At 38.5% G+C, this 27755-nt stretch overlaps 1 protein-coding gene across 8 annotated transcripts in view; it reads right to left on the bottom strand.

The window, feature by feature from the left end:
* The window catches only part of DGKB (diacylglycerol kinase beta), an 824229-nt gene that overhangs the window by 614500 nt on the left and 181974 nt on the right, over nt 1-27755 (bottom strand). For all 8 annotated transcript variants that reach the window (XM_070470763.1, XM_070470758.1, XM_070470752.1 and 5 more), the window contains one exon: nt 12023-12163. In XM_070470763.1, coding sequence (XP_070326864.1) covers nt 12023-12163 — 141 coding nt within the window. The remainder of the gene's footprint in view (nt 1-12022; nt 12164-27755) is intronic.

Raw genomic sequence — 27755 nt, 5'->3', positions numbered from 1 at the left:
ATATAGAGTTTAAATGTTCTCATTGTTTTGAGCAGAAAAGTTGATCTGAAAACACTGTTGCAGAAAAGAAACCAATTCTGACTCCATGTTGGAACTGTTTCTTTGACTTGTCTTTAGTTGTTTTCGTTATTATTATCATACAGAATGGCCTGCTTCAGAGAATCCTGCCCCTCGACCTGACTGTTAAAGTGCCTTTGTTCAGCACTAGGTCCACCTGGAATTGGCAGGAAGGAAGAAATTAACACATCCCCCGCCAGAGGCTTGCCATTCTAGAAGATGTTTGCAAGATTAATAACCATTTTACTTTGCTTCCTCACCTTCCCCCGCCATCTCTGATCTATGAAAGAACCTGGTAAGATAAGACTGTTATTTTGAGGCAGTAGCCTGCCATCTTCTCAGTCACCTGGGTTTCCAAAAAAGTCATTTTCCTTGCCTCAACACCTCCTGTCTCAGATCCACTGGCCTGTCATACGACAAGCAGAGGAAGTTTGGCCTCAAACAATTTTACTATGAATGAAATAGAAGCCCTCGTATACTTTTAGCCTTGATTTCTAAACACATTAACAGAGTTAATGGCTGTCTACAAATTCAAATTCATCAGGGAAGAAAGCTGGAGAACTTCAAGTTTTAGTTATTATAGCAATAATAAAAATAATATACATATATTGAGCACTAAGTATCCAATAGTCTAAATCTCATCAAGTATAAATCAAAGACAAAAATTGTCTTTGATTCTGGAGGAGAGAGAGGAATTCTAAAACTTTTATTTTCAAAGGTAAGTTTACTTTCCTAATTCAAAATTGTAGTGGGGTTGTGCAAAATATGAAATATTAAACATGTGTATTTATGTTATCTTTCTATTGCAAGTCCACTGGCAACAATTAGGGATGAAACAGGCATAAACCCACAAGTACAAAGAAAATGTGAGGGGAAATAAGAATCATAAAGTTTTAGAAGCTGGATAACACACAGTGACTGACCGAGAAACCTAAGAAATATAAACTTAAGCTGGCAGTGAAGAGGGGGCACAGATTCACACAGAAAGGGAAACTAATTCATATTTTTCATGAAGAGAAGTTAGTCCTTTAAATGCAACCCCTGACACCTTGGACCTGAGGGTATGCCAACCCCCCTAACTTATAAGATACTGGATCTTTGACCTTTACAACAGTCAAACCATAGGGACTCTGAGCTCAGGGTATTCAGGTATTCTGATGGTAGGTGTCTCATACCAAACAGACTGTAATCCCATGAAGGTGTGTATACAGTGAACACTGAGAAAAGTTAATTCCCCCTTCCTCATCTCTCATGAGTCAGACTTAAACCTCCCTCACCCACCCACCCACCTACCCACAAGCACCAAGCAGCTGTTTCAGATCAAAGCATTTTGGAAGAAACCAGAAAGCAGGAAAGGAGGAAGGGGGATCTTATAACTAAGAGGAAAGTTTCAAGCTATGAAATAATAATAAAGGTAAATAAGGATGGTGCTGAGAACAAAATGGATTCTCTGTGATGTGCAAATTATGCTAGAAAGAGTGGGAAAAAAAGTCGTCATAGATGTAGAAGACGTGCTCAGTCATGTCCAACTCTTTGGGACCCGATGGACTGTAGATCGCCAGGCTCCTCTGTCCATGGGATTTCCCAGGTAAGAATATACAGCGGGCTGTTGTTTCCTCCTCCGGGGGATCTTTCCAACCCAGGGATCAAACCCCCAACTCTTGTGTCTCATCTCCTGCACTGGTAGGCTGACTCTACCACTGTGCCACCTTGGAAGCCTGCAGCAGATGTCTCAGATGTCAAGCAAAAGACAAAAGAAAACAAGTTGAAAAATGTAACAATATTATAATTCAAAGTTCCGTCTTGGAACTCTAACGTCTAAAAACAGTGATTTCAAAGACTGAGCAATTAAGATAAAGGGGAAGATAACTAACAATGAAAAGATGAGGGAACAGATGAAGAGCACAAGTTTCTAAACCAGAATTTAGGGTGGAAGATTTGAAAATCAATTCGTTTTATAGGAATAGAAAAACTAATCAAAAAAGAAAATAAGGCATTTATTAACATCATGGAAGATAAAAATTATTTGGCTTGATAAGCCTATAGAAACTTTCTTTTCTAAAATCATGCCTGAATAATATTGATAAAATTAATACCTATCCTCAAACAGTATAATAAACCTATTTTTGTCAGAATTTAAAAATACATTAGTCTCCAAGGTCAAGTGAATTATTGAACTAATAGATTTTATTTTTAAAGCCAATACATAAGGACGTAGATTTTTAGGTGCAAAAATAATTGAAGCTCAATATTAAAATTATTCTGTCAACATGATAGCTTCCAAAGATGGGTACCTGTTACGAAATCACAACAATCACTCATTTAAACCACTTTTTTTCTATTTTTATGCTCATGCAATTACACTTTATATAGAAACAATTATGTGCCCACACATGAACTTGGTTAAAAGATCAAAGGAAAGGCACATTATGTAATATGAGGATAATTCTTTCTATCTAGAATTAATTTGTTTTCCAAGAGATTTGCAGGTTTTTAATCTATCTTTGCATTGAATATTTCTTTGTTTTTTGCATAATATGTTATTGATATGAAAATATTATTATGGAAATTGTTTTTTAAAGATTACAGTAAATATTTTAAAAGACCTTTAAGCCAGAATTTCTTTAACTCATAATTTTTTACTGTTTTATGTATTTCAATACCTACTTAATAAACCATAAAGAGAGTGGCAGAAATAGTACTTAGAGTTTTGGCATCTAAGGTAATGGTGTTATACTTTTTCCTATTTTCTACAATAGAAACAATAATCTAAAAAAGGAAAGGCAGCTTTGCAAAATAAAAAGAGCATCAAGTCAGAGGGGCTTCCTTCATAGCTCAGACAGTAAAAAAAAAAAAAAAAATGCCTGCAATGCAGGACACTTGGGTTGGTCCCCTGGAGAAGGAAATGGCAACTCAATCCAGTATTCTTGACTGGGAAATCCCATAGACTGAGGAGCCAGTGGACTATAGTCCATGGGGTTTCAGAGTCGGACATAACTGAATGACTAACAGACACAAAACAGGCCAGAAATCATGCATTTTAGTCACAGCCAGATAAACTCGTGGTATAAATAATAATCAAACTCTCTGGGCTTTAGATTTTTCATTGACAATACAGGAAGGTTAACTAGATGATGTCTAAGGTCTTTTCAATGTCAATTTTCAGTAGTTCAAAGATTGTTACTAGACATAGCAGTAACTTTAACATACAGGTAGTTCTCATTATCTGTATGGCAATTAACTATTTTCTGGATATTTTTGTATTGATTTCTTTTTCAGTAACTGTAAGCTAACTGAGAACTTATTCTAGCTAAGTCATCAATAATTTGATAAACACTAACTCAAAAGTGAATGGCAAGTATTTTAAATAAAAAGTGTAAAATTAATATTATTTGATAACTTCAATCATTTCAGTTTGGTAGCACAGTCGAGTCCGACTCTTTGCAACCCCATGAACTGCAGCACACCAGGCTTCCCTGTCCATCACCAACTCCCAGAGCTTGCTAAAACTCATGTCCATTGAGTCGCTGATGCCATCCAACCATCTCATCCTCTGCCGTCCCCTTCTCCCCCACCTTCAGTCTTTCCCAGCATCAGGGTCTTTTCCAATGAGTCGGTTCTTTGTCAGGTGGCCAAAGTATGGGAGTTTCAGCTTCAACATCAGTCCTTCCAATGAACACCCAGGACTGATCTCCTTTAGGATGGACTGGTTGGATCTCCTTACAGTCCAAGGGACTCTCAAGAGTCTTCTCCAACACCACAGTTCAAAAGCATCAATTCTTCGGTGCTCAGCTTTCTTTATGGTCCAGCCTCATATCCATACATGACTACTGGAAAAATCATACCTTTGACTAGATAAGACTTTTGTTGGCAAAGCGATGTCTCTGCTTTTTAATATGCTGGCTATGTTGGTCATAGCCTTTCTAAGAAGGAGCAAGCGTCTTTTAACTTTATGGCTGCAATCACCATCTACAGTGACTTTGGAGCCCCCCAAAAATTGTGTCACTGTTTCCATTGTTTCCCCATTAATTTGTCATGAAGTGATGGGACCAGATACCATGATCTTCGTTTTCTGAATGTTGAGCTTTAAACCAACTTTTTCACTCTCCTCTTTGACTTTCATCAAGAGGCTCTTCATTTCTTTGCTTCCTGCCATAAGGGTGGTGTCATCTACGTATCTGAGGTTATTGATATTTCTCCAGGCAATCTTGATACCAGCTTGTGCTTCCTCAAGCCCAGCATTTCTCATGATGTACTCTGCATATAAGTTAAATAAGGAGGGTGGCAATATAGAGCCTTGATGTACTCCTTTCCCGATTTGGAACCAGTCTGTTGTTTCATGTCCTGTTCTAACTGTTGCTTCTTGACCTACATACAGATTTCTCAAGAGGCAGGTCAAGTGGTCTGATATTTCCATCTCTTCAAGAATTTTTCTCAGCTTGTTTTGATCCACAAAGTCAAAGGTCTTGGAGTAGTCAGTAAATCAGAAGTAGATGTTTTTCTGGAACTCTCTTGCTTTTTCAGTGATCCTACAGATGTTGGCAATTTGATCTCTGGTTCCTCTGCCTTTTCTAAATCCAGCTTAAACATCTGGAATTTCATGGTTCATGTACTGTTGAAGCCTGGCTTGGAGAATTTTGAGCATTACTTCACTAGCGTGTGAGATGAGTGCAATTGTGCAGTAGTTTGAACATTCTTTGGCATTGCCTTTCTTTGGGATTGGAATGAAAACTGACCTTTTCCAGTCCTGTGGCCACTGTTGAGATTTCCAAATTTGCTGACATATTGAGTGCAGCACTTTCAAAATGTCATCTTTTAGGAATTGAAATAGCTCACTGGAACTCCATCACCCCCACTAGCTTTGTTCAAAGTGATGCTTCCTAAGGCCCAAAAGACTTCTGACTCCAGGATGTCTGGCCCAAGGTGAGTGACCACACTATTGTGGTAATCTGGGTCATGAAGATCTTTTTTTGTACAGTTCTGTATATTCTTGCCACCTCTTCTTAATATCTTTTGTCTCTTGTTAGGCCCATACCATATCTCTCCTTTATTGTGCCCATCTTTGCATGAAATGTTCCCTTGGTATCTCTAATTTTCTTGAAGAGATCTCTAGCCTTTCCCATTCTATTGTTTTCCTCTATTTCTTTGCACTGATCACTGAGGAAGGCTTTCCTATCTCTCCTTGCTATTCTTTGGAACTCTGCATTCAAATGCTATATCTTTCCTTTTCTCCTTTGACTTTAGATTCTCTCCCTTTCTCAGCTATTTGTAAGGCCTCCTCAGACAGCCATTTTGCCTTTTTGCATTTATTTTTCTTTGGGATGGTCTTGATTACTGTCTCTTGTACAATGTCACAAACCTCCATCCATGGTTCTTCAGGCACTCTATCAGATCTAATCCCTTGACTCTATCTGTCACTTCCACTGTATATTTATAAGGGATTTGATTTAGTCATACTTGAATGGTCTACTTTCTTCAATTTAATTCTGAATTTGGCAATAAGTAGTTCATGATCTGAGCCACAGGCAACTCCTGGTCTTGTATTTGCTGACTGTATAGTGCTTCTCCATCTTCAGCTGCAAAGGATAACTGATTTTGGTATTGACCAACTGGTGATGTCCATGTGCAGAGTCTTCTCCTGTGTTATTGGAAGAGCATGTTTGCTATGACCAGTGGATTCTCTTAGCAAAACTCTGTTAGCCTTTGTCCTGTGTTGTTTCATACTCCAAGGCCAAATCTACCTGTTACTCCTCCAGGTGTTTCTTGATTTCCTACTTTTGCATTCCTGTTCCATATAATGAAAAGGACATCTTTTTTGGATATTAGTTCTAGAAGGTCTTGTAGGTCTTCATAGAACATTCAACTTCAGCTTCTTCATTATTACTGGTCAGGGAATAGACTTGGATTACTGTGATATTTAATGGTTTGCCTTGGAAACAAACAGAGATCATTTTATCATTTTTGAGATTGCATCCAAGTCCACATTTAGGACTCTTGTTGACTATGATGGCTACTCCATTTCTTCTAAGGGATTCTTGCCCACAGTAGTAGATATAATGGTTATCTGAGATACCTTCAATAATTTCCATTATTTTTCTCTTGTCAAGTACCCACAGTCTTCAGTTCCATTTAACTATCCTTAATCGAGCATCTGTCTTTTGAAAAATACACAGACACAAGTGGTAGGTACTAAGAGTGGGAAGTTATACCCAGCATAAGGGTACAAGGAAGGAGAGTGAAATACTTCAATTAGAGATGGCAACACGATTCATGATGTGAGCAGGGCTTTAAGTGCAGACTATACCAGATGGCGATAGTGATAAAGAACCCATCTGCCAATGCAGGCGACATGAGAGACGCAAGTTCAATCCCTGGTTGGGAAGACTCCCTGGTGGAGGGCATGGCAACCCACTCCAGTACTCTTGCCTGGAGAATCCCATGGACAGAGGAGCCTGGCGGGCTACAGTCCATGGAGTTGCAAGGAGTCAGACACAACTGAAGCTACTTAGCACGTATGCACAGAATGGATCTAATACACTGTGGAAAACATATACACATCTAGCAAAGGCACATTTTAAGCAAAGGCCTGAAGCTGGAAAAGCTCCGGGTTTATCCAGTGATTAAAAAGGAGATTCATGAGCCTGAGACTTTTTATGCAAGTCAAAGCCAAATGCAAGATGGGCCAGTTAGATTGGGGTCAAATTGTGGAGCTAGATTTGTATATGGATACTAAGTTAAGGGCTCACTTTTGTGTGTTGCTCAGTAGGGAATGATCAAAGGCACACATTCACCCTGAGTCAGAAGAGAAAGAGGAAGGTACAGGTGTAGAGGCTGACAAGTTTTAGGTAAAAAGAGAGGAAGTTATAAGAATTCACAGCTCAGTGAAATGATGATTACGTAGTAGGTGATGAAGTAACAAAATACCTAAATGAACTTCTAACTAGAGTAAAATCAATGATTAGAGAAACACCAGAGGCACTGAAGGCCAGCTGAGGTTTGTGAGTAGAGTTACAATCCATTGAATTGTATTTTTATTTCACAATATCTCTGGCAGCTTAGTATATTAGCAAATAAACTGGATTGTCAGAACCTAAGTGAGAAGGAATGGTTGACCTCACAGATGATGAATCGTCTGAATTTACATGGTAGGGTGGGAGATGCAAAAAAAGCAGGCAAGCTCAAGAGGAAGTGGTCAAAGGCTGAGAATTCTCATATTTATTTCACTTAATATTCACATAAATGTAAAGGAATTTACATGAGCAAATAATGGTTCATTTAATTCTTGTAGGAAACATACAAGAGAGACATTATTATTATATCAGTTTTACAGCTGAGGAAACTAAAGTCTGAGAGGTTTTACACATGTGCCCAGACCACTTAGATAGGCCGGGTCAAAGCTAAGATTCATTCAACTAGTGAAATGAAGGGTCCAAGTTCTTGAGAATTGTGCTATAAATATTTAAATTAAAAGTTGGAAAGTAAGTTAAGTGAACATAGGCCGTGGTACAAGTAAAATCCCAGAATTTAAATTTTTAGAGTAAGAGTAGTCTTTGGAAATTACAAGGCTTGTGCATGTCTGCTAATTCGTCTCAGTTGTGTTTGACCCTTTCCGACCCTATGAGCTGTAGACTGCCAGGCTTCCTCTGTCCATGTGATTCTCCAGGCAAGAATACTGGAATGGGTGGCCACGCCCTCCTCCAGGGGAATCGTCCCAACCCAGGGATCGAACCTGCATCTCTTCTGTCTCCTGTATTGACAGGCAGGTTCCTTACCACTAGCACCACCTGGGAAGCCCTACAGGTTTTAGGGTATAGCATTGAAAGTGAGTGCTGAAATAAAATGGAGGTGAGGTCACAGAATTTGAGGAATGTAAGGAGACGCTAAGAGGGATGCACTGAATGACTCTCCATAAACCACTGTTGTGGGCTTAAGGGGAAGAGGGCAAGTTGGCCCTGGTACAGTGTTCTCATCTATGTGTCATCCGGTCCCATCACTTCATGGCAGATAGATGGGGAAATAGTGAAAACGGTGGCTGACTTTATTTTGCTGGGCTCCAAAATCACTGCAGATGGTGATTGCATTCATGAAATTAAAAGACGCTTGCTCCTTGGAAGGAAAGTTATGACCAACCTAGACAGCATTTTAAAAAGCAGAGACATTACTTTGCCAACAAAGGTCCATCTAGTCAAGGTTATGGTTTTTCCAGTGGTCATGTATGAATGTGAGAGTTGGATTATAAAGAAAGCTGAGTGCTGAAGAATTGATGCTTTTGAACTGTGGTGTTGGAGAAGACTCTTGAGAGTCCCTTGGACTGCAAGGAGATCCAACCAGTCCATCCTATAGGAGATCAGTCCTGGGTGTTCATTGGAAGGACTGATGCTGAAGCTGAAACTCCAATACTTTGGCCACCTGATGCGAAGAACTGACTCATTTGAAAAGACCCTGATGCTGGGAAAGATTGAGGGCAGGAGGAGAAGGGGATGACAGAGGATGAGATGGTTGGATGGCATCACTGACACAATGAACATGGGTTTGGGTGGACTCTGGGAGTTGGTGATGGACAGGGAGGCCTGGCATGCTGCAGTTCATGGGGTCGCAAAGAGTCGGACACGACTGAGCGACTGAAGTGAACTGATGTGTCTGGATGGTTGGTAACTTGTGCCAACGAGGAGACATAAAAATAGAATTCCTCCACAACTTCAGGACATGCACACACATGCATGCACACATACTTTCCAAGGGTGCATGGGAATAGGTGAATAAATACCTTGTACTAATTGGGGGGTCTCAGTACCTGCAAAGCCCACATTTGGGCATTAGGATTGAGTTAAAGATCAGTGACGGAAAGCAAGTTGAAGATGATGTAATCAGGGGAAAGTTCAAGAGCTTTGGTTTGTTAGGTTCCTTTCAATGGAAAAAAAAAAAATTGCTTTCTTCTAAACATTTTGTAAATGCCTGGCAGAGAAGAGAGGTGAAGAGATTAGAAGTGGCAGCAATCACTAAATAGATTTATAAAACATTGTTTTGTGGGGGGAAGAAATTTCAAACAGTGCCATTCATTTATGTAATAACCCAGGCAAGTGAAGTGAAAGTCACCCAGTTGTGTCCCCATGGATCCCCATGGACTACTCCCCGTGGACTGTAGCCCGCCAAGCTCCTTTGTCCATGGGATTCTTCAGGCAAGAATACTGGAGTGGGTTGCCATTTCCTTCTGTAATAATCCAGGTAAAAGCATAACAAATACTGTCACCAATAATTCAAGAAACAATTGTAGTTTCAGGTGAATTGTGTGCCTGCGTATGTGTGTTATGTATTTTCATTAGACAAAAGGAATTGCGTAAACCAATGCTTCTCAAAACATGGTCCCTGCTACATAAGCATGACCTGAAAATTCTAAAACCCCATTCCAAGCCTGCTGAATGATATATACTGGAGGTGGGGCCCAGTAAGCTGTGTTCATAAGTTCTGCAGGTAATTCTTACATATGATAAAGTTCAAGAATCTCTGACCTAAGGCAATGTGTCTCTACTCCTTTATTACTTAGCTACTGGAAAACTGACATTCCAAAACAACACTCAGCTGCAAAAGTTAATTATATCAGTTGCTTCATCATATGCACTTTTGTGTTCATTTTAATTTTCTTAGTTTCTTCTCTCTAGTATATATTGTGTTTGATAAGTCATAACCATTTCGGAAATAAGTATGTATTAAATTAACCTCCAGGGATTTCTTTGATGGCTCAATGATAAAGAATCCGCCTGCAGGGCAGGAGCTGCAGGAGATGCTGTTTCGATTCCTGGGTTGGGAAGATCCCCTGGAGAAGGAAACGGCAATTCACTGCAGTGTTACTGCCTGGGAAATGCCATGGACAGAAGAGCCTAGGGGCTACAGTCCGTGGGGTCTCAAAGAGTCGGACACAACTGAGTGACTAAGTACACAGGCACACAAATTAACAACCATCAAATTTTTTTTAAAAACTTGCTGAAAAACTTTTCAGAATCTGTAACACAACATATGAATGTTAGGAATGTGTAAACATGCAACTATCAAAGGGAGGATGTATAAGTACATGGCTAGGGAAGTACGTGAAAGAAACGGTGTCTGATTTAATTGGTAGAGCAAGGATCCAAGCACTGGCATTTAAAAAACAGACAGAAACACAAGGTCCAGATGAGTAAGAACCAGGTGAAGGTCCTCCAAACCTGAAGGTGGTAGAGAAGAAAACCACAGCATAGCTGGTACCTTCATGTGCTTCTGAAATGGAAATGCATTTACTTTGCAGCCCTGGTGAAAACCACAGCAGTAATGTCAAGAGCTAACAGATTTATCTATGAGGAAAATCTAAAGATATGGTTAAGACAAAAAAAAAAAATGCAACTGAAAGTTATAAGCTCAAAAAAGAGCTGGAAAACTCAAAGAACCGAGAGAAGGGGATTGATAACACTGAAGAAAGGTAAGTGGCAGGTCAGGTTTGACTTGATTCATCAAATGTTTTTGAGTCACTCCTGGGTTAACAGTCTGCCTTGCAATAGCAGACAAAGACTATGGATTCAAAGATTCAAACAGAGAACTTAAAACATACCAAAACATAGCTCTTAGGAATTCTACCTTAAAAACAAAATACTTCTAGTTGACCTAAAAATAATTAAACTGGAACAGAAAGACCATGTTGGGAGAAGTGATGTTGTCTTTATTCATTCTCAGACCTGGATTAGAATATTTGTCTTTGGAGTTTTAAAATCATCCCAAACCTGGTCCTGATAACACCTGAGAAAACTTTCTTGCTGGCCTCTACTTCAATAGAAATTCACTAAACATTAATATTTATTTTGGAATGAGAGAGATTTCTACAGGTTCTTAGGAATACAAATAAATCTTGAAATGCAAATATTCAACATTTAGAACTAATAAATATGTATTTAAAGAATGATATTAATATGGTTTATTCATAACCTAAGCAGGTGTGACTTAAATAATCATATATTAAATTCTTTATTAGTAACAGAAATATTATAAAAAAGTTATCATTAAATTTAACCAAGCATGCTACCTAACCATAATTCTGAGCTGTCATAATATTCTATATTTAATTTAGAAATATCAAATTTAGGATTCATTGTTTTTACTATCATTCCAGTAGCAAGAATGTTTAATTCATTTTAATGCTATCCAATATAACCAGGCTAATCAGATTACCGAACAAACCACCAGCTCTCTATGTAGCAAGGACTTTACAGACAGAATAGATTATTAAATGATTGGGCTTACAGAAAAGGTTTAAAAAAAGTATTTTCCTGCCTTGCAATGAGTACAGTCGGCCACCAGAGAGAGCCCAGTAACTGTATTTTATTGAAGAGATAGCATTTCCTTTCAACTAGATTGAAATTCTCTATCAGAAATGCCTGCTACATGCTAGAAGGAAAATAGCTATTCTTTAATTATAATATTCAGAGTCAATTTCTAGAAATGAAACTCTCATATTTGGCATTTAAGATATTATTTGTTCCTGGCAAAGAAACTTAGTGCAGAAGGTTTCAAGGAAGATTTCCAAAGAGAAAGGCTCAGGTTAACTGTATATAATGAACTGAGCCCTCTTTCTGACTAATGAAAAGATCTTTTATATATTAGAAGTAAGCGTTTTTTCAAAAGAACACAAAGATACTTTTCGACATAACCTGGTTAACAAATTGAGCAAATTAAAAAAATAGGTCAATTGATAAACATATTCAAGAAGTACTCTGTAATAAATGGACCTTGATCAATAATAACCTAAAATTGAGATAGATTCTTAATATCTTTTAACTGTCTGATTTTCTGTTGAAGGATTTTTTATTATTAATAACCAAGGTCACTTCATTTAATAAGAATGTAGGAAACCATAGTAGAAACAATTTTAAGTTTGTCAATATCTAGCCCCTTCCCCCACCCCAATCATGAGAAGTAAATTAAGTGAAGGTGCACATACACTCCAGCTTATCCTCAGGTCTTCCTCTTTCCAGGAGAGACAGGTAACAGACTATATCCTTCAGATGGATCACTTCCGGGGAACACGTGTTTGCTGGAGAAGTACGAGGAGGGGTGATGGCACCTTTATTCATTTTCAGACCTGGAAAAAAGAACATTTGTCTTTACATACTTAAATTCACAGTGCTCTCAAACAAACAAACAAAAAAGGAAATGGAGAGATAATGCATAGACCATATAAAGAACTGTATATTTCTTAGTCATCAAATAACCCAAACCTCTGGTACTAGTATAACGGAGACAGACATTCCATGACTCTTTTAAGTAATGGAGAGATCTCTGGCATTCAGGGACACTGGGGCTGCTCCGCAGACCCACTGGAGGGTATGTGGGTCAGAATTCTGTTGCCCAGGGTTGGCTGGTGGACAGAATCCAAAGCATGAAGAACTACTTCCCTACTCCACCTTTCTCCACTTTAGGCAGTGGCAGCTGTAAATCATTTGGGAAGACTGAAAAATGGTCTTTCATTAAAAAGAAAAAAAACAACTGAGGAAATGTGAATCTGTCACAATATGATTTATATACTGACAACCAGGTATCATTCATACATAAAAACATGTATTTATGTCCAATCATGCAAAAGGCATCGTTTTTGCCATCCATGAATCTTTCCATGGGTAAGAGAGAAAAAGAACATATAAAAAATCTGGATAAACATAACAGATTTCATTAGCGAGGTAAGACTACACAACTGTAGTTTAAAAACGGTCCATACTTTATTTCTGACACCTATTCATTGTGCCTATTCCAAGACAAGGGTAGTGAACTTGATTGCCTATTCATAAGAGCTGATGACTGCAGATTATGTGGATGATGATAATTAAGCTGAAACCTTTTCACAATAAATAGTTCCATCTTATGAGAGAAGCCTCTGAAACAAGACCATGTGCATCTGACAAGGTATACCTCAATTATCCTTTGAGGTCTATTTGGTCATATGAAAAGTATGAGGGTGAGATGGCTAATGGGGTGAATGGCTTCAAGGTTCCTAAATCAACCAGGAGTTACTGGAATGGAAGGAATAACCTTAACCAAATACTGTCTAAAAGCCTGTCATTCATCTGTCATTCACCAGCACACCTCAACCTAACATCTCTTGCTCTAGTTTATTTTCTTCCATGTGTAACTTTGATAAAATACCTGTCATTTCCTTCAGCCATTTCAAGGTATCCAGGAATACAATTTCATGCATTATGAAAAGTCAGAAGTTAGTTTAGTAGTAACAAGGTTACTACTAAGAAAATGTGTCATTTACTGAGTGTATGATACGTAACAGGAACCATGCTGGGCACTTGAACATGTAGCATCATTTTACTTAACTCTCCCACTAACCCTGTGAAGGAGACTGCATTATTACCATTTTACAGATGAGAAACAACCTTAGTGAAATGAATTGCCAGAGTTTCATAACTAGCAAATTTGTCCCCTTTAGTCTATACTAATAGCTTACAGACTATTTTTGTTCAAGGCTAATAGGAAGAAAAAGTAAGAAAAACAATTTATATCTTAATCCAGCACAAATACACACACATACTAATAGGTTTCCTAAATGTGCCAATATTTTCTTTCCTCTGTTAACCTATTCTCTTCTATTTCATTCTTAAAATTCTTTTGTCAAAGACCCCTTAAGTTGAGCTCATTATGGGCCACAAGCCCCAGTTTGTAAAACAGTGCTTTATATCTTTCATTTTCACCAAAGCCTTATTTCAAATATACCTCTATGCTTCACCTTAATGCTACTTCTGTTTACCGTTATTGAAAAAGATATATACACACACACACACACACACACACACACACAAATACATACATTATAAATTGATTTCCCCCCTTGACAAAAGTGTCACTGTATATCTAATACAAAGTAATATGGTCACTTTTATAAACCAAGGGCAGAGAATAGAAGACAATCCTGAGCTTTAAAAAGAAAATATCCGACTACTTCTAACTAACCATCTAAAGCCTCACCAGCTGCAGGAATAAGCAGTTTCAGTCTATGATAAAAGATATTTTGGCACTGATCCTTCACATGGCCATAACTTCCAGACTTGGAGAACACAGCACTTGAATTACGGTTGGATAAACTATGACCTAACTCATCCTGCGTGATGAGCTAATCCTCTCTTCCACGCTCCCCCTTTATGGCACTGAAATGCTTTAATCAGTTACATTTAACTCTTTTACACTACAATTCAGCACAAAACAAGAAAGAATAAAAAGTGTGTGTTGTCACATTGATCTGCAAGAAAGCCAAAATGTATCCATTTTCACTTACATATTTTCATTTATGACTATCTGTATTTATAAAACAAAGGTTAATGTATCTCCGTATCAGTTTTCATAATACTGAACACAAAAATTTGGAGAATATGACTATCATAGTTTTCTGCTTGCCTTTCTTTTTTCTTTTTCTTTTTTTTTTTTCATTAGTTGGAGGCTAATTACTTTACAATATTGTAGTGGTTTTTGTCTTACATTGACAAGAATCAGCCATGGTTTTACATGTATTCCCCATCCCGATCCCCCCTCCCACCTCCCTCTCCGCCCGATCCCTCTGTGCTTGCCTTTCTTGTATGTCATGTACATACTGAACACGAACATAAATGTATAATTGAAATTTAATACTACTTTTGGTCAAGAAACATGTTACTCTACTAAGATTGTTTCTGCTTGACAAAATGACTACTTGCCATTTGCAATTCATGATATGTTGTAAACTAAAAGTTTTATGATGCCTTGAATTGCATTATAATTTCACATTTAAAGGAATTTAAAAGTTATTAAAAAAGAAATTATGGGCATATATGACAACACACAATGAATAACTAACCCAATTTTCCTTAAGCCCAATTTCAGCTAAATTTGAGAGGCAAAATGTATACTTTTTGCAAAGATTTACAGGGTGTATCAGAGAAAACAAATAAAATGTCAAAGGCCTTTTTCACAATTACTTTACAACAACAAAAAATATAGAGAGCTGGACTACTAAATCTTGAGGTATTGCATTAAAGAAGCTTGGGATGGTTCTTGCCCCAACCCTCTCCCTTAGATCAGCCCACTTTTTCTTATGTGATGAAATGTTTATTTTTTCATTTAATATTTTGAAAACAGGTCATAGAGCCTCAATCCGTCTTCACAGAGGTTATTTTTACATCTGTACTCTACCCTGTAAAAATTTTTTTCCTGTCCCTAAATTTTGCTGTAGGTCTTTCCCAGTACTTACTCATCTCTCAGAAAGTTCACTTCCCTGAAGAAAAGTGTTTTTCCTTTTAAGCAGTTTGTGCTAAGGGTTATACAGAAAATACAGGAGACCGCGCAAATGGAAAATGAACATAGAAAGCCTGGTTTCCTGCCTACAGCATCTCAATGAAGTGAGATGGTAAATGGAAATTTGCACTTCTCTATAGCAGTAATAGCCTCTGAAGAAGAGGCTCAAAAGTCTACTTCCCTTTAATAAAGCCCACTCTAACCCATCCAATCACTGGTGAAACTCCCTCTTCACAATTGGAACTATACGTGAAGCTAGGTATAAAAGCACTGTGTGTTTGTTTTGCCTCAAGTGGTCAATATTTAGTTCTGAAGATCATGTGATTGACACCCAAATTCACACATTCTCTGATTTGCCCAAGGTTATGCTTCTTTAAATATTTCCCCACAAAAGTGAAGTGTATACACCTACACACATGTCATTTATGTCCACAGACCCATATATAGCTATACATATATAATACATATTACAAGGTACAACAAAGTACAAAATAAAGTGAAAAATAGGCATGGTAATTAGAGTCTATTGGTTTTATTGGGAATAATTAAATTGTACTCTGATGGCATTTTTCTGCTTTTATGATGATTTTATATATGTGTATACATACACACATATATAAACATTCTCTGCAAAGTTTTAAGTACAAAAATAATTAGCATTAGTCACATTGGATATTGTTTATAACTAACAAATTCTTCAAACACCTTATTTTCACTGTATTCTGATACGGATACTCCATTTCTTGAAACAATGACTTTAAAGGTTCTGTTTTAATAGATACATTTAATTCCAGTCTCAAGGTTCAATTATTAGCAAATCAGTTTTGGTACATGTTCAATTACTGTCTCTGCTCCAGTTTATTTTATTTTCAAACACTAGCATTCCAGATAATGAAAACGGTAGTGTTATCTCCATTATTTCCCTTCCTCTATTAAAATGAAATATTCAAAACTAATAATGCAAATTAAAATTCTAAAGTTATTACCCAAGAAAACACTCTGGTAATTTGTTTTTTCCAGTTTTTATACTGGTTCAATTTGCAGAAATTTGTCAGGCTTCTCAAGCAATTTGTCACATAGTATAATCACATATCGAGGCTTCCCAGGTGGGTCAGTGGTAAAGAATCTTCCGGGCAATGCAGAAGACACAGGAGATTCGAGTTCAGTTCCTGAGACAGGAAGATCACCTGCAGGAGGAAATGGCCATCCGCTCTGGATTTTGCCACAAAAATCTGCCCGCAAAATCCCATGGACAGAGCGGCCTGGTGGGCTACAATCCCTAGGGTCACAAAGAGTTGGACACGACTCAGTGACTGAGCATGCAAGCACATCTAATTTCAAACTTTGGGCTCTTCTCAAAAAGCAGTAAAAATAAGACTTTTCTATCAGTCCTGACCAGTATAATATTCTGCAATGATAGATATGTTCTAACCATTGCCTTGTTTAATACAGTGCTATTAGCCACACACAGTTGTTAGAGCGTGAGATGTGGCTGGTATTTGGATAAAGAACTGAACTGTTTTAACTGCTTGTTAAATTTAGATTTCAATGCTACCTTGAGCTAGTGGCAACCACAGTGCAGGCAACACACTACATCCACAGGCAGTGTATCGAGAGTTGGTTGAATTCATCTCAGTTCCTTAAATATACTCTAAGTGAGGGAATTAGACCACCACATGTGAAAAGTCATGTTACTAAAATTCCTATATTTGTCACATTAAAATGAAATCTCAATGATACTTTTTATTTTTAATGAAATAATTAACTAATCTGGCTGCGCTGGGTCTTCACTGCTGCATGCAGGCTTTTCTCTAGTTGAGGTGAGTGGGGGCTCCTCTCTAGTTACGGTGTACAGGCTTCTCATGTGGCACTTCTCTTTTGGCTAAGCCTCGGCTCCAAGGCCCACAAGGCTTCAGCAGCTGTGGTTCTCAGGCTCTAGAGCACTGGCTCGGTATTTGGGGCCCATGGGTTGAGTCCATGGCATATGGGATCCTCCTGGACCAGGAATCGAACCCAGGTTCCCTGCGTTGCCAGGCAGATTCTTATCCACTGTACCACCCAGAGAAGTCCCTAATAATACTCTTTAAATTTTACTATACTCTTTCTGGATGTATGATATTGTAAGGAGGAAAGAAAAACACATTGAATTTGATCTTTCTTCTGTATTTGCAAACTGAAACACAGAAAAATGACCTGTTTGTGAATAACAGTAATAGCTGGCATTGTTAATGTAAATTACATTTTTGAGTCTCACAGGACCCAGTAAGACAGACATTATTTCCATTTTGCATTCAAGAAAACAAAGACCAGTTGTGCACCCACAACTTAAAAGGCAACCCGATGCAGGATTATTTCAAGCTTTAAGTGTACTTTTGTGGCACTAGAGAGCAAAAACTAAATCAGTGAAATCTGTCTCCTGCCTCTCAATAAATGACCTTTTAAGACTCTGCTTTTCAAGACTCTCGAGAGTACCTACATTGATTATTTCATAAACTTCTGGAAGGAAATTAGAAATCCTAGCCATGGCTGAGAGCTCTTAAATGTTCACTTTCCATTCAGATCTGTCCTTGGGCCATCCACTTAATACATGTTCGTAAGACTGTATACACTGGCTTGCATGTATAAGCATGCACACATAAAAATACATATTTACCAAATCTTTACCTACATTTTCTCATAGGGAAATGGATTATGAATGATTTTTCTTTTCATTTAACTGTGTTTTTTCATGGGTATACAACTAGCATGTCCTTTATAAGCATGCTGTTGTTATCTAGTCACTAAGTCACGTTTGACTCTTTTGCAAGCCCATGGACTGTAGGCCGCCAAGCTCTCTGGGTTTCCCAGGCAAGAATACTGGAGTTGGTTGCCATTTCCTTCTACAGGGATTAAAACTGCCTCTTGCATTGGTAGGTGGATTCTTTACTGCTGAGCCACCAAGGAAGTCCCAAACCTAAATAAATATTAAAGACCTTCGGTGTTATTCATGGAAAACTAGGTTCTAGGCACTGGAGATGAAATATTGAACAAAGCAGATAAAAATCCTATTTTCATAGGGCTTCCGTTCTAGCGGATAAAAGCAAATACCCAACATCATGGCATATTTTCTAGCTTGCTACTAAATATTTTTAGAACACATCACAAGTAAATGATACCCATGATTGATTTGAGGCTCTGTAAACTAATAAATACTATATTGCCCTTATAGGGTTTCAGGATCAAAGATTTATTGGAGTAAAATAACATAAGCATTACTACTACTAACAATACTAATTAGAAGACTGAATTTGGTACTATAGAGGTACGAAAAATGTAATGGTTGATATATAAATGCTAGTTGGCCAGTGGATAAAAATTCTTTTATCTTTATTTCTAAAGCATTTGTTAAGTAGGCACATAAACTGCACAGACTGTAATCATTATTATCAATAAAGTATATCTGCATTAATAAATGCACAAATATATTTAAAATAGCCTACTGTGTGCCGAGAATCTATCCATCTCATAGTTATATGGGCCATGTACTGTGTTCAGCTTGTGTTTGGGGGCAACTGCCCTGCCTCTGTTTGCATGGTGGAAACTGAATAGCTTATGAGACACAAAAGACCTATAAAATTACTTTACAGTCAACACACACAAACACACACATACACTGAATATCCTTAAGACAGTCCTGATAAGAGTAATACTTTCTTCTCAGCACAATTAACAAAGTGCGTCTTCTGGCAAGAACATTCAGCAAGGTCATTTGGCGAAGGAACATTTTCCCAAAGTTTAAGTACCTCATTTTCACTATACAATTTTCTGTTCTTAAGTTGATTAACCTCCTTAAGAACTAAAATGATTTGCTTCATCTTTTCTGTCTAAAACAAGCCCTTGTGGTATGACTCTTTGGTTATGCAGACAATATGAAAAGAGCGAAATACCATTATTGATAATGGAGCATCACAGCACAAATCCACTAACCGTGGCCACATCAAACGGGCAATGAGAGGGGACCCAAGATTAAAAGTACCTTAACGTTTGTCAGAAATGGTTTTTATTATTCTCAATCTTTTTTATACTATCAACCTCATCTGCCTTCATGATAGCCTCCACACCCCTGACAGTGGTTATTTTCTGCCTTACATCCTTTGTATGGCTCTCCACTTTCTTCTGGATAAAATTCAAAACACAGCATGATGGACAACCCTCTCCACCATGGGATCCTGGCCACCCAGCTCATCTGCGCTCTGGTCATGTCGTCTGCCCCAGTCTAAATGAGTCAAGGCCCAGCCTACATCTCTCAGGGTGCCCAAAAAGCCTACCTTCCTGCCCACTCCAAAGGCCATCAGGACTCTCATCCTGCCAGAATTACCCCCGCAACCCTATCTCCAGGCTGAGCCCAATACTTTCAAAGTCATGACTACTATCCACTCTGGCACCATCAAAAATTACCTCCTTCTGACCCTCAACCCAGTTTCAATCAACAATGAGAAACCTAGGACTTCCATTCATCTTCAGTCTCTACCCACAGTTTCTGATTCATTGTTGCCAAAAGCCCTCATTACCATCCAACCTGATATAATTTGTTTTTAACTTTTTTATTAGCCTTTCTTTCCCCACTAGAACATAAGTGACTATGGGAGGGTTAGTTCTGTTTTGGTCACTGATGTACTCCCAGTAATTTTAACAGTATCTGGCACATTGTAAGTGATCAATACAAATTTTTGAATAAATAAATATCGACCATCTTAAATTTGTGCTCTGTACTGTGACGGGACATGATTTTCATATGTAAAGAGAAATGTATAGGTTGCTTCCTATTCCTGGAACTCCCAATCCATTCCCACCCATCCCTACCCCTACCTCTAGCTAACCTGGATATGTTTAATTTATGGTTCAATTCTCAGACATTCCTGATAAATAGGGTGCAGCACTTCTTTTGCTGTTAGATAATTGATCGCCTAACTGCCTGTTTTTTCTCCCTGACTCTAAAGGGTCCTCTGTTTTCTTATGGAATTCCTGGCACAAAATGTGTTTTTAAAAATGAATGTATGCATGAATTAATGAATGGTAAAATGAATAATTAAATAGCACAACTGGTCAATTCACTGCATGATCTGATTTAAAGGATGCTAGGAACATGTTCTCTTTGTACCCTATAAAACAACCAATAAGAAATAACCACCTAAATCTTATACAATATGTGGCTAATAAGCCATAGATCCCATCACTTCATGGCAAATAGATGGAGAAAGAGTGGAAACAGTGGCAGACTTTATTTTTGGGGGGTTCCAAAATCACTGCAGATGGTTACCACAGCCAGAAATTAAAAGACACTTACTCCTTGGAAGAAAAGTTATGACCAACCTAGACAGCATATTAAAAAGCAGAGACATTGCTTTGCCAAAAAAGGTCCCTCTAGTCAAAGCTAAGTTTTTCCCAGTAGTCGTGTAAGGATGTGAGAGTTGGACTATAAAGAAAGCTGAGCACCAACGAATTGATGCTTTTGAACTCTCTCTCTCTTGAGAGACCCTTGGACTGCAAGGAGATCCAACCAGTCCATCCTAAAGGAAATCAGTCCTGAATGTTCATTGAAAGGACTGATGTTGAAGCTGAAACTCCAATACTTTGGCCACCTGATGCGAAGAGCTGACTCATTTGAAAAGACCCTGATGCTGGGAAAGATTGAAGGCAGGAGGAGAAGGGGATGACAGAGGATGAGATGGTTAGATGGCATCATTGATTTAAATAGGCATGAGTCTGAGTAAACTCCAGGAGTTGGTGATGAACAGGGAGGCCTGGCGTGCTGCAGTCCATAGGGTCACAAAAAGTCGGACACAACTGAGCGACTGAACTGAACTGATGGCTAATACAGAATGTATACTGTTATAAAGTTAATATTTTGGAGCCTGGGAGCCCACAGGAATATATGGAATGAGTGTTTGAAGCATCTAATAAACCATGCAACCTCTTCTTCTACTTGCTCTATTCTTAGAGAAAGGAATGTTACAAATGTTACAAATATCTACTGTGAATTGCTATCTTACACAAAAAGAAATAAAATTTAGCTGAAATGGGTTAATTCTAGGAACGCATATGCGACAACAGTCACAGGTGGGAGCTGGAGATGGGCAGGGATACGCCAGCTATCCTGCAAGCAGCAGATGGTGGGATCTTTTACAAGGGTGCTTCCCAGCTGCACTCTCTAGGGACCCCATCTCTCCCATCACTGCATCCCTAATACGGAGCACAGCATACCCTTCTGAATTAGAATGAAGCACTCTCTGAGACATGAAGGAAATGGGTGTGCTTTGAAATAAGGGCAGAAGAAACATCATGCAGAAAAGTTCAGAGTCCTGAGTAAGCAAAGCACGTGTTAAGTCAAAGCTAACAGTTGGACATGAAAAGGATCTGGGTGCATGGGGCAAGGAGACAGAGAATGAGGGCTAGAGGCAGACTATGCAAGCTGCATGTGCGTGCATGCGTGTGTGCTCACTCAGTCATGCCCAACTCTTTGCGACTCCATGGACTGTAGCCCAACAGGTTCCTCTGTCCATGGGATTCTCCAGTCAAGAATACTGGAGTGCCTTGCCATGCCTTCCTCCAGCGGATCTTCTCAACCCAGGGATAGAACATGTATCTCTTAGGTCTCCTGCATTGGCAGATGGGTTCTACCACTAGTGGCATCTGGGAAAACTCCTGCAAGCTTCATGGCATGGGCTTGAAGTGAAGTAAAGTGAAAGTCAGTCTGTTGTGTCCGACTATTTGCGACCCCATGGACTATACAATCCATGAAATTCTCCAGGCCAGAATACTGGAGTGGGTAGCCTTTCCCTTCTCCAGGGGATCTTCCGAACCCAGGTATTGAACCCAGGTCTCCTGCATTGCAGGCGGATTCTTTATCAGCCGATCCACAAGGGAAGCTCATGGCGTGGACTTAATGCTATGAAACTCAGACTTTGTCACCTTCTTAACTGTCCTGCCCAGGCCCTGGAGGCTCAGCAAGGGCACTTCGGAAGGGGGTGTATCCAGCCTGGGGAAGTGGGGGATGAGGGGGTAGGACGGAGGCAGAAAGATTAGGACTTCCCTGTACTCAGACCTCTCCTGTACCATCCCCAAAGCAAAGGAACTTTGCTTTAATTGACTTTAAATAACTAGGATTTATGTTTATTTGGAAAATAAAGGTTTAAAAAACATTCCACCAGGTGACAGTGAAAGCCAGAACCCCAAAATAATATTATCACGCTACTGTGTTAGAAAAACCATTTTGCACAGAGAAGGGTAGGGCCTGGCTGGGAGTCATGCGAACTAAAAGTCTACGACACAGTGATGAAGCAAATGACGCTGGCAGAACGTTTGAGAAGTTACAATGGGTAACAGAGAGCACTTTTCAATTAATTAGACGTGAGGAGAAAAGCAGTGAAGGGTAGGGAGAGTCCAAGATTTTTGGGTAGGGAAATTGATAAATATTCAGGTTCCATTCACCAAGAAAGAAGATAGGTATAGAAGCAGATTTGGTAGAATATAATTATTTGATTTTCAGATACAATTAGTTTGATTTTTTACGGAACACTCAGATGAAGGGTTCCATCTGGAATATTGTAATATATAGTCTCCAAAAGGATAATAAAGAGTTTTGGATTGCGTGAGAAATAATTGAGGCATTTTATGTTAGACAATGCCTGCGGTGTGTGTGTGTGTGTGTGTGTGTGTGTGTGTGTGTGTGTGTGATGTGAATAAAAAATGTCATCTGTTGAGAGTGAGGGGAAAGATACAAATAAACTAAAGGAGGTTTTGAAAGTTTAATCTAATGATCTAGGAGACGGGAACAAGAATAAATACTTTTCATAATAGTTTTTTTTTTAAAGCTGAAGAGGTGTTAAGACCATGCTAATACTGGGTGTTAGCCTGTTGCTCTTCAGTCACTAAGCTGTATCCATCATCTTTGAGACCCAATGGACTGTAGCCCACCAGGCTCCCTTGTCCACGGCATTTCCCAGGCAAGAATACTGGAGTGAGTTGCCATTTCTTCTCCAGGGATCTTTCCCAACCAGGGATCGAACAAGCATCTCTTGCATTGGCAGGCAGATTCTTTACCACTGAGCCACCAGGGAAGCCTGTGGGTGTTCAGCCACCATGAGTAAAATAGAGAGCTAGCAGGAAGCTGTGGAGAAGGCAATGGCAACCCACTCCAGGACTACTGCCTTGAGAATCCTATGGACGGGGGAGCCTGGTGGGCTGCCGTCTATGGGGTCGCAGAGACGGACGTGACTGAAGCGACTTAGCAGCAGCATCAGCAGGAAGCAGTGGTACAGTGCAGGTAACTCAGCTCTGTGCTCTGTGATGACCTGGAGGGAGGGAGGGATGGAGACCAGGAGGGCGGCTCAGAAGAAAGGGATACATGTATACTGATGACTGATTCATGCCGTTGTATAGCAGAAACCAACACAGCCTTGTAAAGCAATTATTATACACCAAGCAAAAATCAAAAGAAAAAACATACCCGGTGTTAGGAATATATAGTGGCAAAAATCTGTGTATTTATGAGATTTCTCCCTGGTTATGCTGTGTTCAAACCGTAAGGACTGAAATATGGGATTATAATAGTGATCCATGACTGAGAGTTTGTGAGCCTCTTGCAGGAAAAGAAAAAAAAAAAGGATTCCAAAAGAGAAAACCGTTTTGCAAAGGTAATAGTTCAAATGATAGATTCTAGAGAGTGTAAAATGAGAAATGGGTCATCGGACTAGTAGAGATTTGGGATTAAGGATTTGGCATTTACAATGAAGCAGAAGAGGTTATGGGAAAGGTGGAAAGATGGTCCATAGGAGATACATCCAAAAACTAAGAGTCCAACATGGGAACAACAGAATGAATCATCATATATTGAAATAGGTGATAAGCACTTAACGGCAACAAAATGTTCCAAAACAATATATCATCTGCTACATGAAATGCCAGATGGAGCATTAGGCATTCAACAAACACAACTACCTACACACTCATATTTATACCTATTTATGTTTATCTTAAAATATTTTATTCTATAAAAACTAAATATGTTACTTTTATAAAATACATGATCATTGTTCATTAACAAGAATAATAGTTTTTCCTTTTAAAATGTATGTCTTCTTGTTAAGAAGCCCTTATTATCCAGTCTATATATAATCAAGAATGGCTATCATATTCCTGATGGTAATGTGGTGATGAAACAGAGGAACTCAGAGCGATCAACAAAGCAGATTATAGCACCAGATTATTCAATAATAATTTGTGATTTTTTTTCAAACATGAATATATCTTATGTAGATAACTTAGATTATTTTAAGTCTCAAGGAATTTTATATATGTGTGTGTGTGTGTGTGTGTGTGTGTGTGTGTATGGTTTCTGAGTCAAGGTTACCCCAGGTCTTGAAAATTTTATTACTAGTGTTCTTTATTTCTCAGAAAAAAAAAAAAAAGAGACTATCAAAGGTAGTCTTTGTACTTTCCTGAAAAGTACATAGGATGAGAAAGAGTGCTACCAAGGATACTATGTACCTATGTTTTAAAATTGGAGACCATGCTTTGAAAAGGCATCATGGCTTAATTTATTCTTGTGGTATGAAAGTTACATAGCCTACCTTATAATTCCTTTCAAGTAGGTCTTTGCAGAATGTGTGATTATCCCAAATGAAGTACAAGCTGTTAGTCCTTATTTTTTCCCCATTTTGAAATCCCATTTGATCTCTACTCCTTGTAAATTTGGCACCTTACATGTAGTACTTACTATATGCTATCTAAAGAAAAGAGGGTTTGAGACTTGAATTTCTTATGAAAATACCAAAATAATTCAACTTGTCTCTTTCTTCCAAGTCTGACACAATTAGTCTGAATCTGTTGACTCAGAGAGAGAACATATCATAAAATGTTCCCGCTTCTTTTTCAAAACCCAAGGACAGTATTGTTTGCTCATGTAAATTTAAATAAGGGACAACTTTGCTATGTCTGAATGTGCAAACCATTTATAGAATGAAACAGAGAATACATCTCTAGATTCAAGTAAGAATCTGTACCATTTAAAAATATTCAGCACAGAACACTGGTAAGCTGAAACCATACATTAGAATAAACTAAATGAATTTCACTCAGAGAGCCAGGGAATGTGGGGAGTCCTCTCAATTCATGAGATACGGGGAATTATTTGAGGAACTAAAATATTTGATGGGTAAAGGCTATAAGCATATTAATTGTTTAATATTTTGAAGGGATCAAAACATTGCATATGAAAGGTATACATCTGTTTTTAAAAAGCAGGGAACAACATAATTACCCAAGGAAAAATATGTGACTTCTTTAACAGAAAGGGAAGGAGTATAGCATAAAACTTAACAGTGTGAACTCTTTATCAGATTGCCCAATTTTGGTTTATGACTCAATCATTTCTTAATTACATGTTTGAAACTTTTTATTTATTAGAGTACTAGCTAGTAAAGATCCCCTCACTTCTCTACCCACACTTTGATATTCTACATTGTGATGCCGGGGCAGGAAGTCTCTAGACCTGTGGCTCCCATAGGGTACATGAGTCTCTCTCAGGGGATGTGTAAGGTCAAAATGGTATAAGTGTGGATTCTGAACTATCATTTGCTTTTTTCACTCTCATTTTCTTATGAGGGTACAGTGGAGTTTTCAGGGGGTTACATGACATATGATGTCAACACAGAAGCAAATGTGGGTGCTCAGCTGTTGTCTATGTAGCTGGATGTTAGTCATTTGTAACAATGTAATATAATGTTCACCTTCTCATTATTTAGCTTGAAAACAATCATTTTTCATAAAGATGATATTTTTTTCAACATCTAACAGGTTTATCCAAGGGAATATTTCATGCAAAAATGGGCACAATAAAGGACAGAAATGATATGGACCTAAAAGAAGCAGAAGATATTAAGAAGAGATGGCAAGAATATACAGAAGAACTATACAAAAGAGATCTTAATGACCCTGATAACCAAGATGGTGTGATCACTCACCTAGAGCCAGACATCCTGAAATGCAAAGTAAAGTATGCCTTAGGAAGCATCACTACAAACAAAGCAAGTAGAGGTGATGGAATTCCAGCTGAGCTATTTCAAATCCTAAAATATGATGCTGTGAAAGTGCTACATACAATATGACAAAATTTGGAAAACTCAGCAGTGGCCACAGGACTGGAAAAGGTCAGTTTTCATTCCAATTCCAAAGAAAGGCAATGCCAAAGAATGTCAAACTACTACACAATTGCACTCATCTCACTTTGCCAGCAAAGTAATGCTCAAAATTCTTCAAGCTAGGCTTCAACAGTACATCAACTGAGAACTTCCAGATGTTCAAGCTAGATTTAGAAAACGCAGAGGAACCAGAGATCAAATTGCCAACATCCACTGAACCATAGAAAAAGCAAGAGAATTCCAGAAAAACATCTACTTCTGCATCATTGAGTATGCTAAAGCCTTTGACTGTGTGGATCACAACAAACTGTAGAAAATTCTTGAAGAGATGGAATACCAGATGACCTTACCTGCCTTCTGAGAAACCTGTATGCAGGTAAAGAAGCAACAGTTAGAACCAGACATGGAACAACAGACTGATTCCAAATTGGGGATATCAAGGCTGTATATTATCACCCTGCTTATTTAACTTATATGCAGAGTACATCATGAAAAATGCCAGGTTGGATGAAGCACAAGCTGGAATCAAGATTGCTGGGAGAAATATCAATAACCTCAGATATGCAGATGACACCACCCTTATGGCAGAAAGCAAAGAGGAATTAAAGAGCCTCTTGATGAAAGTGAAAGATGAGGGTGAAAAAGCTAGCTTAAAACTCAACATTAAAAAAACCGAGATCATGGCCTCTGGTCCCATCACTTCATGGCAAATCAATGGGGAAACAGTGAGAACAGTGAAAGACTATTTTTTTTGGCTACAAAATCACTTAGAAGATGACTGTAGCCGTGAAATTAAAACATACTTGCTCCTTTGAAGAAAAGTTATGACAAACCTAGACAGCAGGTTAAAAGCAGAAACATTACTTTGCCAACAAAAGTCCACCTAGTCAAAGCTATAGTTTTTCCAGTGGTCATGTATGGATGTGAGAGTTGGACCATAAAGAAGGCTGAGCACCAAAGAATTGATGCTTTTGAACTGTGCTGTTGGAGAAGACTCTTGAGAGTTCCTTGGACTGCAAGGAGGTCAAACCAGTCAATTCTAAAGGAAATCAGTTCTACATATTCTTTGGAAGAACTGATGCTGAAACTGAAACTCCAGTACTTGAGCCTCCTGATGCAAAGAACTGACTCACTGGAAAAAAACCCTGATGCTGGGAAACATTGAAGGCAGGAAGAGATCGGTACAATAGATGATGAAATGGTTGGATGGCATCACCGTTGCAATGG

Source organism: Odocoileus virginianus, chromosome 1, assembly GCF_023699985.2.
Source record: "Odocoileus virginianus isolate 20LAN1187 ecotype Illinois chromosome 1, Ovbor_1.2, whole genome shotgun sequence".
NCBI classification, from domain to species: domain Eukaryota; kingdom Metazoa; phylum Chordata; class Mammalia; order Artiodactyla; family Cervidae; genus Odocoileus; species Odocoileus virginianus.
This window is presented reverse-complemented; position numbering and strand designations above follow the sequence as displayed.